The sequence below is a fragment of the Acanthochromis polyacanthus genome, chromosome 13 (genome assembly GCF_021347895.1).
Source record: "Acanthochromis polyacanthus isolate Apoly-LR-REF ecotype Palm Island chromosome 13, KAUST_Apoly_ChrSc, whole genome shotgun sequence".
NCBI classification, from domain to species: Eukaryota; Metazoa; Chordata; class Actinopteri; family Pomacentridae; genus Acanthochromis; species Acanthochromis polyacanthus.
Window position 1 is genome coordinate 18,822,453 of NC_067125.1, and position 14,664 is coordinate 18,837,116.

At 40.9% G+C, this 14,664-nt stretch overlaps 1 protein-coding gene across 1 annotated transcript in view; it reads left to right on the forward strand.

Annotated features, from left to right (window-relative positions):
- Positions 1-14,664, forward strand: part of LOC110972159 (NADPH oxidase 4) — a 71,353-nt gene that overhangs the window by 10,859 nt on the left and 45,830 nt on the right. Inside the window, exons 6-13 of the mRNA XM_051958328.1 lie at positions 1,401-1,428; positions 1,677-1,749; positions 6,148-6,228; positions 6,825-6,984; positions 9,876-10,040; positions 10,225-10,287; positions 10,934-10,994; positions 11,795-11,876. Of these exons, the coding sequence (XP_051814288.1) occupies positions 1,401-1,428; positions 1,677-1,749; positions 6,148-6,228; positions 6,825-6,984; positions 9,876-10,040; positions 10,225-10,287; positions 10,934-10,994; positions 11,795-11,876 (713 nt within the window). The remainder of the gene's footprint in view (positions 1-1,400; positions 1,429-1,676; positions 1,750-6,147; positions 6,229-6,824; positions 6,985-9,875; positions 10,041-10,224; positions 10,288-10,933; positions 10,995-11,794; positions 11,877-14,664) is intronic.

The following is a 14,664-nucleotide window of genomic DNA, read 5'->3' on the forward strand; positions in this document are numbered from 1 at the left end:
TAACCTCAGCCATCACAATGACTTATCTAACCCAGAATGTTACCTTAACTTCAAGAATGGGGTACAATAAAGACAAAGATGTGCTTGAAATGGGTTTTCCGAGCATAGATGGAAGCAATAGTGTTCATAGATGTTCCAAATTACTACATTTTGGGTTGGGAGGGAATACTAGAGGCCAAAGAGGGTCAAAATCAGCTGCTAAAATGATAGTAACAGTGGATACTCTGGACAGTGTCCTAAAGACATGGCGTTTCACTCAGTCATACACATGAAAAGTGAAAAAGTAGTTCCTTAAAGATGAGAAAAGAGACATTCTGAGAAAGAATGATCAATCCTGCACCTTGCCATTGCACACCTGTCCCGTCACTGCATAAACTGGACACTTGTTGAATTGGCTATTTGAGAACTGTACGAAACCTGTTACCTCATTTTAAAGCTTGAAAAGTAAAGGGAGGGGGCTTCAGCTGCTGTTAGATCATCTGGCAAGCATTTAGTGTGAAGCATATTCACTAAACCCTTAAATCTGAAAGTATTAACCCTTTTGAAGGAGTGAGGAAAATGTCCACACCACTCAAAAATGTCTTCAATCAGGGGTGGCCAAGTATGTGTCACTAACGCAGCGTGGAGGCTTTTAGCACACCCAAAACTCTGCTCCTTGATTAGCTCACCTTCGCCCTGTGGACCCCGAAAGAAAACTTGGAAGACTTGACCAAAGCTTAAAAATGTGGTATTTCATCAAAAGCACTTAACTCTGAAAATCTCAAACAAACAAACAAAACAAAACAAAAAACCCAAAACACATTTTACTCTAACCAACCTCTTTACCTTTTGGCGCAGTAGAAGTCAGTAGGGACTGGGCTGAACTGCAGGCTGCGTTTTCACAGAGCAGATATGAGACAAGTACAGAAATTAACTTGAAATGAAAGTCTATAGTATTTAGATTCACTGTTTTTCTCTTTGATAACACCTGTGGGCACTTGGAAAAATGTTATACATGTTGATTCCAGGTTTTAAACAATCAAAGAAATTCAACTTTTGTTTTTTTTAATGTTTTTATGATTTATGTTATTGTAACTGTGTCATATTGTACAATGGCTATTTTTGAGTTCTCTGTAGTTCTAGTCATTGTTGTACCGTTTCTGCACTGAGGAAGAACTTTATATTGCAGTGAAAAATGAGCCCATAGTGAGTAAAAAATTGACAATAGCAAAAGCACCTCTGCTTGGGGTTTAAGGGGTTACTGACTGCCTAAAATGCTGCATTAGAATAAAGACTGCAGACAGTTTTCTCTTGAAAATACTGAATTTACTGCTTCTATGAGGTCTATAACTGAAATGAATCCTTACTACACTTGGTGTAGATGACAGACAGTTCTTTCTTTGTTTCTATTTTCTTCCTAGGATCCTAAGATGATCATTTTGAGCACAAGTAAGAAGGACTTCCTGAAATGTTCTATCACCTTAACTGTATTTTTATATTTTAATGTTTCAGTGAGTAAATTATTATTTTTGCACACTGTTGATTTGTTTCATTCTTTTAGATATAACTAATTGGTAATATCACTGTAAACCTGTGAGCAGACATCTCTCCCTTAAGATTAGTCTATGCATGTGGCCCTTAAAGTAAACTTTTTTGTTGTCTTTGCTGCTGTTCTCTGATTGTCTGATTCTCTTTAGTCCCAGGAATTACTGGTGTGCTGCTGGTTCTCATCCTCTTCCTGATGTTCATGTCCTCCTCCTACTGCGTAAGGTAGGCTAAATCAAACCTCCACCTGTCATCATAATCATCATTTGTTTGTCTCATGAATGTATTAAGAGTTGAGATGGATACAGTTTAGAGAGAGAAAATTGCAGTAAAAGGTATGTCTGTGAGACCACTGAAACGACACTGCAGACTTCATTTTTTTATACCACAAAGATTTCAAATGTGTAAAAAATGTCTCAAAGTCTGGAGAAGTAATTTTTATGTGTGTGTAGTCATTTCAGTGGTCTGTGGGACATGCATATGAGAGAAAACCATCATGGCATGTAAACTGCATGAGAGACTTTCACTGGAATGAATGAAATCCATATTGGATGCTGGCATTCAGCTCTCTTCATACAAGCATGCTTTTAGTGCTTCTGTACACGTGTCTCATCCTCTGTGTCATATCTGTCTCGCTTTTGCCTTTCTGCCTGACTCATCTTGTGTCTGAGAGAAAGAAATGGAAAATGGTGACCATGAGGAGACACGCTAACAGAAGCCGGTTACAGAGCACATCTCAGCTCTGTCATCACTCGGGTCACCCTGGGTCACCCGCTATGCATATGTGAGACACAAGGATGTGTGTGTCTGTGTGTGCTCTCCGTGCCGTCTTTAGTAGTTCAGGGCTCCAGACAAACTTTTTTTCCTGGGAGCACAGTGGCCCCTAACTTAAAATTTTAGGAGCACAAGCAGAAAATTTAGGGGCACACACCAAAATTGACTTGCAAAGTAAATATTCACATTCCCTCTCAGTTTCACTGTATTACTGATATATACTTGCACAATAAATGCAGAAACTATGCTTTAAATTCACATTTTGTTGTACAGCACTTGACACAACATAACAAGAAAAGCACTCAGAGAGTGCAGTACTCCACCAAGGCTGCTCAGTTTACGTATAATTTCCAGCAGATGAAATCTTCAATAAAAATGACCTTGTGCTGAGTACAGGCATGTGCATGTTATGTATTTATACCGAATCACATGTAAATTACTCTTATAAAGGTCTGTTGATCAGTTCATCAATTTTGGCAAGCCTTTGTTTTACTAGTGTTGAAATGACCGTTTCCTCCAGGCTTTTATTTTGAAGGTGTATTTTTAGTGCTACGGGCTTTTATTTTGTGACCATTTCAGCGGCACAGGAAGTGTTTCTAAGAAAAGGTTTCTAAGAAGAGGTTTCTTTACATGATGAAAACGCTGGCGAAAAGTCCGAAAATTCACATAAAGATGAAAGAAAATGGTTCCATGCTATTGCTGTCTAGCAAAGGATGTGTCTAAACTTAGAAGCAGCTGGAATGGAGACAAGAAAGGAGTGAAAGACAGGAAGGTGAATTTGTGTTCAAAATGAGCTGAACGTAAATGAAGACTTTGTGAAACATCATTAGCTTCACCGTCGTTCGCCCCCTGCTCTCACACACGGGCCCACCTTCTTCTTCTTTGGTGTTCATCTCCAGCTCATTTGCGCATTACTGTCTACTTGGGCAGAAGTTTGCAAGCAACAAAAATCTTCAATGGCAATTTTAAAAAAATATATCGGCAAATTTACTCGCACTCGCTCAAATTTTGGTCGCAAAATGCGACCATTTAGTTGCAGTCTGGAGACCTATAGTTGAACAGGATAAGAGGCTTTTCCAGACCACTAACGGCTTTAGATAAGAGTTGGGCTAAGTGGCTGGAGTGCTGGGATGATGTTGCCTGGAAAATCCAGACTGACTTTATTTATGCGATGGCATTGTGATGATAGGAGACGATTTCAAAAAGGAGGGGCTAACGAATGCAGCTTGAACGAGAAAGAACCAATCAGCGTAACACGGATGTGACGCACAAACAAATCGACCTTGAAGTCCATGTAGTCCAAACAACAGTGAATGATTACTGCCGTTTTTGTCCCAAAAATCTGCGAATACATGGGGTACTCTCAAGTACAACACTTATTTTTGAAAAGGCTATGCAACAAAAGACTCCTTCCGAATGATTAGCGGTGTTAGGAATAACTTTAAATCAGAGCCAAACCAAGTCGGTGCGTATGTGTAAAAGTTGCTTAAATTTACTCACACATTTGGAACGGGATTTTCCTCTGTACAAACAATGGCAAGAAGGCGAAAGTAACGAGCCATCCACTGCCTCCTCATCGTCGGAAACGTCAAGTGAAAAGAGGCAACGACTAACACCATCCAAAACGCCAAGAGACCACAAAAAGATTCGCTTTGGCCCCGGCAACATCTTTATGGGTAATCGAGGCGCTGAAGATGACGCAGCATTAACTCCCGCCTCCCGTGCTATGATTGGTTGTACCAAACTGTACCGGGAGGGAAATGCGATTCAATTCGCACAATGCCAAACTGACTCTCCTGTATCTCCTAACATGGAGATAGGAGATTACATGGAGATTCAGTTTGGATTTTCCAAGCTAGGGATGATTGCGGCTGCCCACCAGAGGAATACCGGCATAATGACTCGCACAGATCCAGTGATATTTACACTTGACCTGAAAGATCTTCACCATTCTTGAGCCTCTCCGCGACTCTGTGGACGGTCATCCGGCTGATGTTCAGCTGTTTGGCTATGTCAGATTTGTGGCCAGCACGAAGGAGAGCAGATATCTCAACTCTTTTGACTTCCATCTTGATACAACTTCACCGGAGAACAAATTTTTTTTAATGACACCTGCCTATAAGGTAAAACTTTCAGTTTGTTTAATGGAAGTTTTCACTCCGACATGTAAACGTCTCTAAAGATCATGAAACCGAGTGTAACAGAACTTTTGCAAAGCTTGGTATATCAACTGAGAGACATTATTGGCCAATGTGAATTTTATTTTTTTGTCGGTACAGAATACAATGCAGAAAAAATTGCAAATTTTGAAATGGCACCTTCACACCGTTCTCCATTGTTTAAAATGCTCCCAGAACTGTCTGCAGCACATGTAGCAGAGTACATATCACAGCTGAGCAGACAGTGGTTTAGAGTCAAGCTTTCAGCTAGTATGTAGAAAACATAGCAGGACATCTAATACACGCGGAATCCATCATTTTACCTTCTCAGTATATTCTAATATTTATATAAATGTATATATGAATAAAATTGGCCACTATAACAAAGTTGGTATTGGCATTGACCCCAAAAATTTGAAATTGGCTGGGGTCACAAGGTTAGACAGATAGATAGATAGATAGATACATAGATAGATAGATAGATTAAAGCTTCCCCACAGCAGGGAAATTTACAGTGCAACAGCAGCAAAAAGCAATTTGAATAAAAAAGAGCAGCACAGAATGCACACAGTGCATAGATATAGATATTTTCTCCTTGTAGAAGAAAAATACAAATATTTACGGCAAAACGTCGAAACTTTCTGTGAGTTACAATGCTTTGCACCAATGCTCTGTTATCTTTAAAACTCTCACTAAGTGCTTAGTTCTTATCATTTTGAGTTAATATGTCCATGCAAGAGGAAATCTAAAGTTTATGAAGTCATCTAAAGGCCAGGCTGTTGTCAGTATTTGCAGAAAACATAAAAACCACAGAAAGTGATCAAATATGTATAACATGTTCCTCAGTTTGACTACTTACACTGCACACTCATAACTGATTTTCTTTGAAGTTTTTTATTTTACTTGACAGGTTTTCCAAAAAAGAAAAATAAATGTTCTCCTTCCACTTTCCCAGGAATTGTTTTGGATTTTCCATTATCTGTAGTTACCCTTATCGTCATCACTCCTGTCTGTTCACAGCTGTGACCAGATAAAGATAATGTTGCAGATTTGGACTTTCCTGCTTCCAAGTTGTGAAAAAATGTATATTTTGTGATTTAACTGAAATACAACTTTCAGGTAAATTTGTTAATTTGTTTTGTGCGACAGTGGTCTGTGAGAAAATGCACTCATTATGTAAGATGTCAGCAAATCTGAGGGCATTTTCAGTCAGCTTTGCTTCAGATCTGTTTTCGGAGACAACTGGATTATCATCGGGCTAAGAAAACATCTTAGTTGATCTAAAATGAAATTATGCTGATCAGTGTCGTCATATGGAACGAAGCAATCATGAAAGAAGCTGCATTCAGAGAGGAAGACTACAGGGTTTGGTGATGTGTTTATGGGGGGTTGTTGTGTGTAATGACCCTTTTAATACTGACCTCTGATGTCCTGCTTACTCAGGCTTTGAGCTGGGAGTCTGTTGGTCTGGTCCTGAACAAACTCTGACCTCGCTTTCTTCTTTTGTTGTCTCTGCTCTTTTTTGTGTCTCTTGTGTCATTCTCCTGTTTCTGTATATCATGTCACCAATCATTGCTCATCTGCATATGTCTTTGGTCATTATATCTCTTTTTAAACATCTTCGTTCTGACTTAGAAGTATTAGTTTCTTCAAAAAGTCACACATCTTGTCATTTTCTATTTTTGTTCAGAGTGTCCAACTATGAGATCTTCTGGTACACGCACAACCTCTTCATCATTTTCTACATCATCCTGATGGTGCACATGGTCGGGTAGGTACAACTAAAAATGTATTTGCCTATACTCTGCATGGGTCAGTGGGGAATTTTTCTGCTCTTTTAGTACAGTTTGTCTCCATCTCCTCCAGCGGACGAGATAATAATTTTCCTCCCTTAAAATGTCAGCAACTGTTTGAGACAGCAGCTGACACTTGGAGACTTCTCTAACTTTGTATCTGCAGCTTAAAGCTTGCTGACACCACATCGTAAAACAATGGGGGTTTTATTGACTTTCAAAAGAATGTTCTGACGTGATTGATTTAAGAGCAATAAATAATTTCTTGTTTGGACAAAGAGAAACTTTTTCATGGGGAAAATCAGCATGTGGTAATGCTTTCTTCAGTGCCAGTCAGTCAGGTTTAATATTTGCCTGTTCATGCCCGTCTTGCCGCTGTGCTGTTTGATTGTGTGGTTGAGATTTATCAACCCCCAGCCTCCAGCTATACCTATTCAGTTTGAATGTTGTGGTGAAAGAAAAGAAAGGCCACCGAATGTGCTTGAATGTGTGTTTACAATCTCTATCCACATCTCAGTGTTTATAAAAGAGTCTCTCAAACCTACGTCACCTTCATTGTTGTCTTTGAAATCAGTGGTGCTCTAAAATATCAGACCAACATCGAAGCCCACCCCCCCGGCTGCCTCCGAGCCAATCAGAGCGGCGCAGAGCAGCAGGGCGAAGATCTGGAGCAGGGCGAGGATGAGGAGGGCCGATGCAGAGAGGACGCTCGCTTCCAGCCACATTACCCCCAGGTCTGTGTGTGTCTGTGTATCCGGGACACTTTTATTCTGCACTGCATTTATTTATGTGTTTGAGTGGAATGTTCCTTTGACTGTGTTGTGGAATTTATGTCCGTGTGCCTTTGGGGTGAGTGCTGCACACGTGTGATGAGTGTTTTGGAAGTGTTGGAGGGAGTTGGTCCCGTTTATTAGAGGTGTAGTGCTGTTAGGGAGGGGCCACATCCTCTTTCAAGGCCTGTGTTTGTGTGTTTCTACCTGCGTGTGTCATTATGTGTTTGCACATGGTCGTTAAGGAGCGAGCTGGTTCCATAAAATCCCCCTTAAACCCGATTGTGCTCTCCAGGCTTTACTGAAGCTGTGAGCAATTAGTCTACTACAGGTAACTGCCAACAGAATGAAGCAGAAATACCACACACTGTGATGGATTTAGTATTCTCATGACCACACTCTCTTTGGCTGGATGCGAGTCAGAGCCCCTTCTGTTATTCTAATGTAATGGACAACAAACTGGTCGAATTAGAAAGACCTGTTGGGCAAAAAGTGATAAGAGCTCCTTTACACTGCCTGAATACAGTACATATTCTGCTGCTGTATTTGGAATAATACTATATTATTGACCTTTACTGATTTCCATTTATCCAATGTGCCCTTTCCACATCTCAGTAAATAGAGTTTCTTGTCCGTGTAAATGCAGCATACTTTCCGTGTGGCTCTTGCATGCTTGCAGAAGTGTTTTGGTGATTTGACTACTTGTTCAGGGTCTTCATCATATTCACCACAACTTTAAAGTCCCCAAGCAGCCAAAGCTTCTCTCATTACTGTTGTAATGTTCTTAATTGTATGACCATGTGGGAAAAGTGCCGTTTGCAAACTTTCCAGTACAAAGTCTTCATGAATAAAGTAGACGATAAAACCGATGTAGCGCTCAGTTGCCTTGCTGAACCACAAGTCGGATTTAGCTTGTGCATTTTTCAAACTGCTCTGGGATATCACATCTCAAATGGCCAGACCATGTTTTTAAAACCCTCTTTGGTTGCTAAAGTTATCTTATCAGTGATTTCTCTTTGCAATTTGGAACCTTTCTTACATGGTGGCAGAACATGTTCTGTTTTTTTTTTTTTTGCTTTGGATGGCATTCAGATCTGAGTTCACACTCATCATTCAGAGCTTTTTGGTGGCCAATAAATGGCCTTACAAATTAGTCTTATATCGAGACAATAACAGCAATAGTGAAACCCTGCAGACAGAGTACCTGTTTTTGTTTAACATCATCCTTCCTGTAGTGGCAACATTTCCAAACAACTGAAGTTTCATTTTTCAGCGACAAGTAGCAAAAGTCCTTTTCTGGCATTTCTCTCCTTTTCCTTGCTCATGTTCTTGGGCACATGTGAAGCCTGCATGACAGCTAGCTCTGTGTTCTGTTAAAAGAGAAAAAATCTTTATCTTGTAGATTAGTCATGGTAAATGAGAATGAATTTTCTTTTTGTATCAAGCTACAAAATTGTAACATTGTGTGTTTGAGCTAATTTGCTTTACTTCACATTGCACATAATGATGGTGATGCTGAAAGAATATATCATGTGGTGGCTTTGTGCTGCTCTGTACAGCACACAAAATATTCCTCCTTCACTTCAAAAGATAAGATTCATCGAGACTGTGAGCAGACATACTTCTGCAAAGGCTTTTCTGCAGCAATTCACATCCGCGCATACTAGGCTTGGGCGGTATTACGGTAATACCTTATACCGCCGATGTTTAAAAATAGCAGCGGCATCAGTTCCAATACCATCATGAAAAAAATGCAATGGTCTTATACAGGAGATAAGTGTTATGAGAGTGTGTGGCTCCGTTATTAGAGAGGGAGAGAGAACAGCGTGTGTGTGTGTGTGTGTGTGTGTGTGTGTGTGTGTGTGTGTGTGTGTGTGTGTGTGTGTGTGTGTGTGTGTGTGTGTGTGTGTGAGAGAGAGAGAGCGGGGGGAGAAGAGGTGTGTAGCTGCTGGGTTAGCGTGACCATAGCGCGACTGTATGGTTCAGCCGCTGTTATTTTACAATAAAAGCTGCAGTATTCTTCAATAAGGCCGGGCTCCTGTGTCTTTGCTTTCTACGACTGCTGAGGAAGTGAAGGGAGTTAACCCCAAAATAACAACAGTAACTTCGGCCCTGGAGAACTGTTCTCCCAACTGAGCTGAGCAGGAAAGTTTAACATAAGGATTACATAAAAGTCATTTAATGCCTAAAATTGATTCTCTATCCAGTAGCACGTATGTGTGGTTGAATTTTCAGTTTTACTTAAACAGTTATGTTTTAGCCTACTTTTGGAGACCATAAAGTTTATGAACGTGACATCGTCACGTGACAGCGCAGAGGAGAGAGAGAGTTGGGAAGATGGCAGATCCTGCACAGAGTGACTTGGTGTCAAAAAAGAACACAACTTCTGCAGTTTGGGAGTATTTCGGGTTCCAGGCAAACGGGAAAGTAGAGCCGGTAAATACTGATGAAGCAATTTGTAAATTCTGCAATCAAAAGGTGATCGCGAGAGATGGAAACACCTCTAACCTAAGGACGCATCTCCGAATCAACCATCCACTCACTGCTGCGAGTATTTAGTTTCCGAACGTGAAGGCACAAGCCAGAAACAGTAATAGTCACGGTACTACCGTATACCCCAGTAAAATATGAAGGAAGTTTGACGGTATCAAAATTTGGATACCGCCCAAGCCTAGCGCATACACGTTTGTGAATTGGCCATTAGTTATAAAACTGTACTTTCCTGAGATCCATGAACACTGTGGCTTTACTGTCAGGAAACAAACATGACGTCAAACTGTCTTTACAAACTTCTTTCAATTTCAAGTGCTAAAAGTGTACTTTCTGTTGCATGTGGTCTCTATGTGTGTGTTCAGACGTGGCTTTGGGTGTCAGGTCCTCTCTGTCTCTACTGCGTGGAGCGTTTCTACCGCTACATCCGGAGCAGTGATCCCGTTACCATAGTGACAGTCGTCAGGCATCCTTGCGATGTCATCGAGTTGCGCATGTTGAAGAAAAACTTCAAAGCTCGACCCGGACAGGTGAGAGGACGTGTCTTTATTACATCTCAGTTTATTTAACTCAGTTTATTCTTGATGTTTTTAGGTAGAGGGAAAAATCCACTGCCGTTACTCAATATTACCGTTTTTTTTGTTTTTCTAATCCCCCAATTCTTCCCCCTTCTTTCCATCTTTCCATTGCGTCCTGTCTTTCTCTTTGTCTCAGTATATTGTTCTTAACTGTCCAGGTGTCTCTTCGTTTGAGAACCATCCCTTCACTCTAACAACGGTAAGACTTTTATGTAACCCGCTCCAACAAATTCCTCCCTCATGACACAATGCAAACACACAGACACGTGAATATCGACAAGCACACACACACCGACATGTGTTTTTACAAGTTCTTAAACTTTCTTTCTCCTGGCTCCCGGTCAACGTGCCCCCCTCTCTATTGCGTCCTGTCAGTTGATTGACAGCTAAGCTGTCCAGTAATATCATGTTTCACATTGTTTGTTGATGCTTTCGGATTTGGTTCAGGTTTCATGATGCGAAAACAAAAGATAAAGGAATAAGTTTCTGCTTACACAGCACACAGAGATGGACGTGCACACACACTGACTCACTTACACAGAAACACAATTACTGTGTGCATGCCTATGCCTGGTGTGTTATGGAGCTTCGAGGAGGAGGGCAGAGAATCACACTGACAGAGAGCAGACAGACCCCTGAGGCTAGTAACGCTGTCTGCCAACTGAAAGGCTCTGTGTATGCGCCCATGAGTGTGTGTGTACATTGTTAAATTTAATGAAAAGAGTTGTACTGTATTTATGCTCTGGATTGTGTGTTTGTGTGCAGGCCTGGTTCTCTTGTGTTGGTTTTAATGTGTGTTTACTTGTTTCATTGTGACTAACTGTCTGCTCTTTAACTCCTCACAGTGTCCCACAGAGAACAAGGAAACCTTTGGCATCCATCTGCGAGTCGTGGGAGACTGGACGGGTGGGTTCAAACGCACATGCACGCACACACACATGCAGGAACACACAGATAAAAAGACACACAGCCTTTCTTTGCTCTATCAGAGTCGACAGGATGGAGCTGATTTAGTTTTGTCCTCCTCTTCATTCTCACTTCTCTCTGGGGAGCAAGCATTTCCTAAAAACTACATTTTTATGTGTGTGAATGTTTCTCTGCGTGTGTGTGTCTGTGTCTGTTAGACTCCTTTACCTTGAGGCCAGCATTGTTCTCATGAGTTTATTGTTTTGCTGGAAAACTGTAAAAGACACGAATGCACACTCAAAAGCAGTACATTATTTATTAACGTTACAGAGCTTGTAGGATTTCTGTGAAGCTAAAGAGCTACAAAACTACTATCAGAAGACTTTTTTTTTCTGTTTCTGACTTTAAAAACTTGATGCTTTATGCGCGTAAATGCTCACACAAACAGACTATGTCAGAGACAATGACTGCAGCCAACTCAATAGGGAGTCCCTGTTAGAGGAGGCTGTGCCCTTTGGGAGCCTGCAACAAATGCAAGAACATGTGCACTCGTTTCCACATGCTACTGTACATATCTACGCACACATGCTTTCAGAACACAGGAAGGGAAATCGGTTTGTTTGTGTTGGCCCCTTAATCTACCATGAAAACGTTGTGAGGAAAGAGAGCTTTGAATTAAAATGTATAGAAAAGACACGTCTATGTGAGGTAATGGTATTTGTGCACTGATTTGCATCATTTATTACACTTCTTTATCCTAGTACTGTATAAATACAGATCCTCTCCTCTTCTTTCCTCAGAACGGTTCACACAGCTGTTACTTCCTCCTCCAAAGATAGACTTGGAGATCCTTCCCATGTTCCAACAGAGGAGATACCCCAAGTAGGTTTCTGTGTGACTGTGTGAGTGATGTGGCTAACATGATTTCTCATGAAGGCTCTGAATCGCAGAGTGGTCAGAGGTTTTAACCTTCTGACCTCTGACTTTGTGCTCTTCCTGCTCAGTGTCAGGCAGAGATGGTGAGTTAGATGTGGCCTGCAAGTGAGAGTTTGTTTTCTGACAGCAAACTTAAGTGGAAAAAAAACCCCATCAAAACCGTCAACACCCCTCACCCATGTTGAATGAACTGAGCTGTACCACAGTGCCCACTTATGGCCAGAATAGTTCAAATAAAACTCTGTTTACTTCGATACTTCAGCTAGTGTACATACATATTTTTTGTTCACTCAATTATGATGAGGGACGGCTAGTATTGTGGAGTTTTGTACACGACAATAAATGGATGCTGCTGTATGTAAAGATAATGAATGATAGTACAGGAGGGACAGCTGGGATAATATTAAACCTTTGAACCCCAAACCCACCAGTGGATTTAAATGATTTGTTGCACCATTTATCAGACATAAAATGTAAAAACAGAAGGAATTGTCGGATTTTCAGTCCTTCGGCTGATCAATCTAAAGCTAATCTAAGCCTAAAAATCACAATAATTTATCAAAATCAATTTATTAAATGTGCTTTCATTGGAGAAGTGGCCGTTTCTGGCAAATACTGCACATTAATAAACTCATGAAAATGCTGTACACTCATATCCACATTTTGTGTTTGTGTATATTAAATATTTGCACTTTACGACAGTTGCTGATTAAGGTACAGGCAGAGTTTTTTTTTTTTAATGAACGAGAAAAGTTGGATATTTTGGAAGATATGCATTATTAGCAATGTTGCTACATTTTGATTGTATGTTAGCCTAAAGACAAAAGACAGTGACATCTACTAACTGAGCTACATGAATGTGAAATATACTGAGTGAGAGGCGGATCTGACCGAGAAGCCAAGGACATCGTGCACAGATACAGCAGCAACCTGTCAGTCACAAGGTAGCTCTGCAATAAAACATACAAGGGGTCCTCAACTTATGTCGGACATTGTTTCTTGCGGCCTGACATAAGTCGATTATCGCTGTAAGTTGGAAAATGTAAACAAAGCTGTTACATGCATCACGATATTCAGTTCTTCAGAAAACTCATGAATACCAATGACTTTCATACATGTATGAGTGATTTGAGAAGAAGATAACACAACATAATATAAGTACAACAACAGAATAACAGAGTAACAGAATATGTTGCATTGTTTTTACAACTTGATCTATTAATGTCCCTTTGTGTGTCGTGCGATTTAGGTCAACCATCCGGCCGATGTTCATCAGTGTTTTGCCCCGTTTCGAGCGCTTTATTATGTCTAATTTCAGTTCCATAGAGATGGCTTTTCTTTTCTTCGAAGCACTGCCATCAGAAGACAATGACTTACACTTGGGAGCCAGAATGAAGGGCAAAAAGTTAGCAAATGTAGCACAATCCAAGGTGGCGTACAACCGGTGAATCTAAACAGAACTGTCTTATAGCAGCGTGAGACGATGTATTCATCTGCTCTGCTCACCAGCTAGTTCCATGTAACCACTTCCGACGTAACGACGAAGCTCCGTAGGTCGAGGACAGCGTAAACCGAGGACCCCCTGTACTTGACTTTATTGTCAGCAATTTTACTCCAAGTGTGACCGTTCTTTTGCAAAATGAATAGGGCTGCAGCTAACGAAGCCTTGAGTAATCGTCTGACCATGAAACGGCATCAAAAGCGGAAGTGAACGCGCAATGCAACAGAAATAGCCATCCGACTGCAGCGCGGAACACCGACGGACGTTGCTGCATATATTATGTATGCACGATGCAGCGCGGATGTCCGCGTTTAGATACAGCTGTATAGTAAACGCTGACATCCGTGTTTACGATAGATCGTGGATGTCCGCGCTGCATCATGCATACATAATACATGCACAATGCAGCGCCAATGTCCGTCCGTGTTCCGCGCTCCGGTTGGATGATGATTTCTGTTGCATTGCGCGCTCACTTCCGCTTTTGATGCCGTTTTATGCTCAGACAATTACTCGATGCTTCGTTAGCTGCAGCCCTAAAAATGAATGCCAAGCTATTGAGGAAAAACTCTTAAAACTAGCGATTGAAACTGCAAACTCATTAGGAAAATGAGTTAGCAAATCCAGTGAGAAATTTGATAATTTTGTCTTAGACTTTAATTCAATGTGCCCTGTACTTGCAAGCAGATGAGTCGCCCCCTGCTGGCTGTTAGAAAGAATGCAGATTTAACCTCGCATCACTTTTCAGACCCCGATGCTAATTGGACGATTGCAAAAAAAACAGACTCTCCAATAACCTTAACTTCAAACTACTATTTTACATTTTGACACGATGTTTTTTGCCATTATAAGAAATTTCTCAGAAATGCTACAGAGCCCAGTGCGTTTGATTATGTGACAGTAAAGCCAAGCCAAGTCTCTTTCATCTCTTTGGTGGGTGTTAGGGTGTTGTAAGGCCGCTGCAGCATTAACTACCACTTCCCCTGCCCAGTTTTTAGTTTCATGTGAATTTTTTCCATATTGCTACTTTCATGCAGAGAAATGTTTGGTAATGTGGTATCTGTGTGTTTGGTTTGTGTGTGTATGATTAAGATGCATTTCTGTGTCTGTGTGTTTTTGATGACACAAATGTTTGAGCAGCTGCTGTGGGGATGATGGGTGTGTGTGTGTTTGGGGGATCGCTGTCTGTCTATCTGTTGACTCACAAGCTGCACTCAGACTGTGGGACTTCAAATG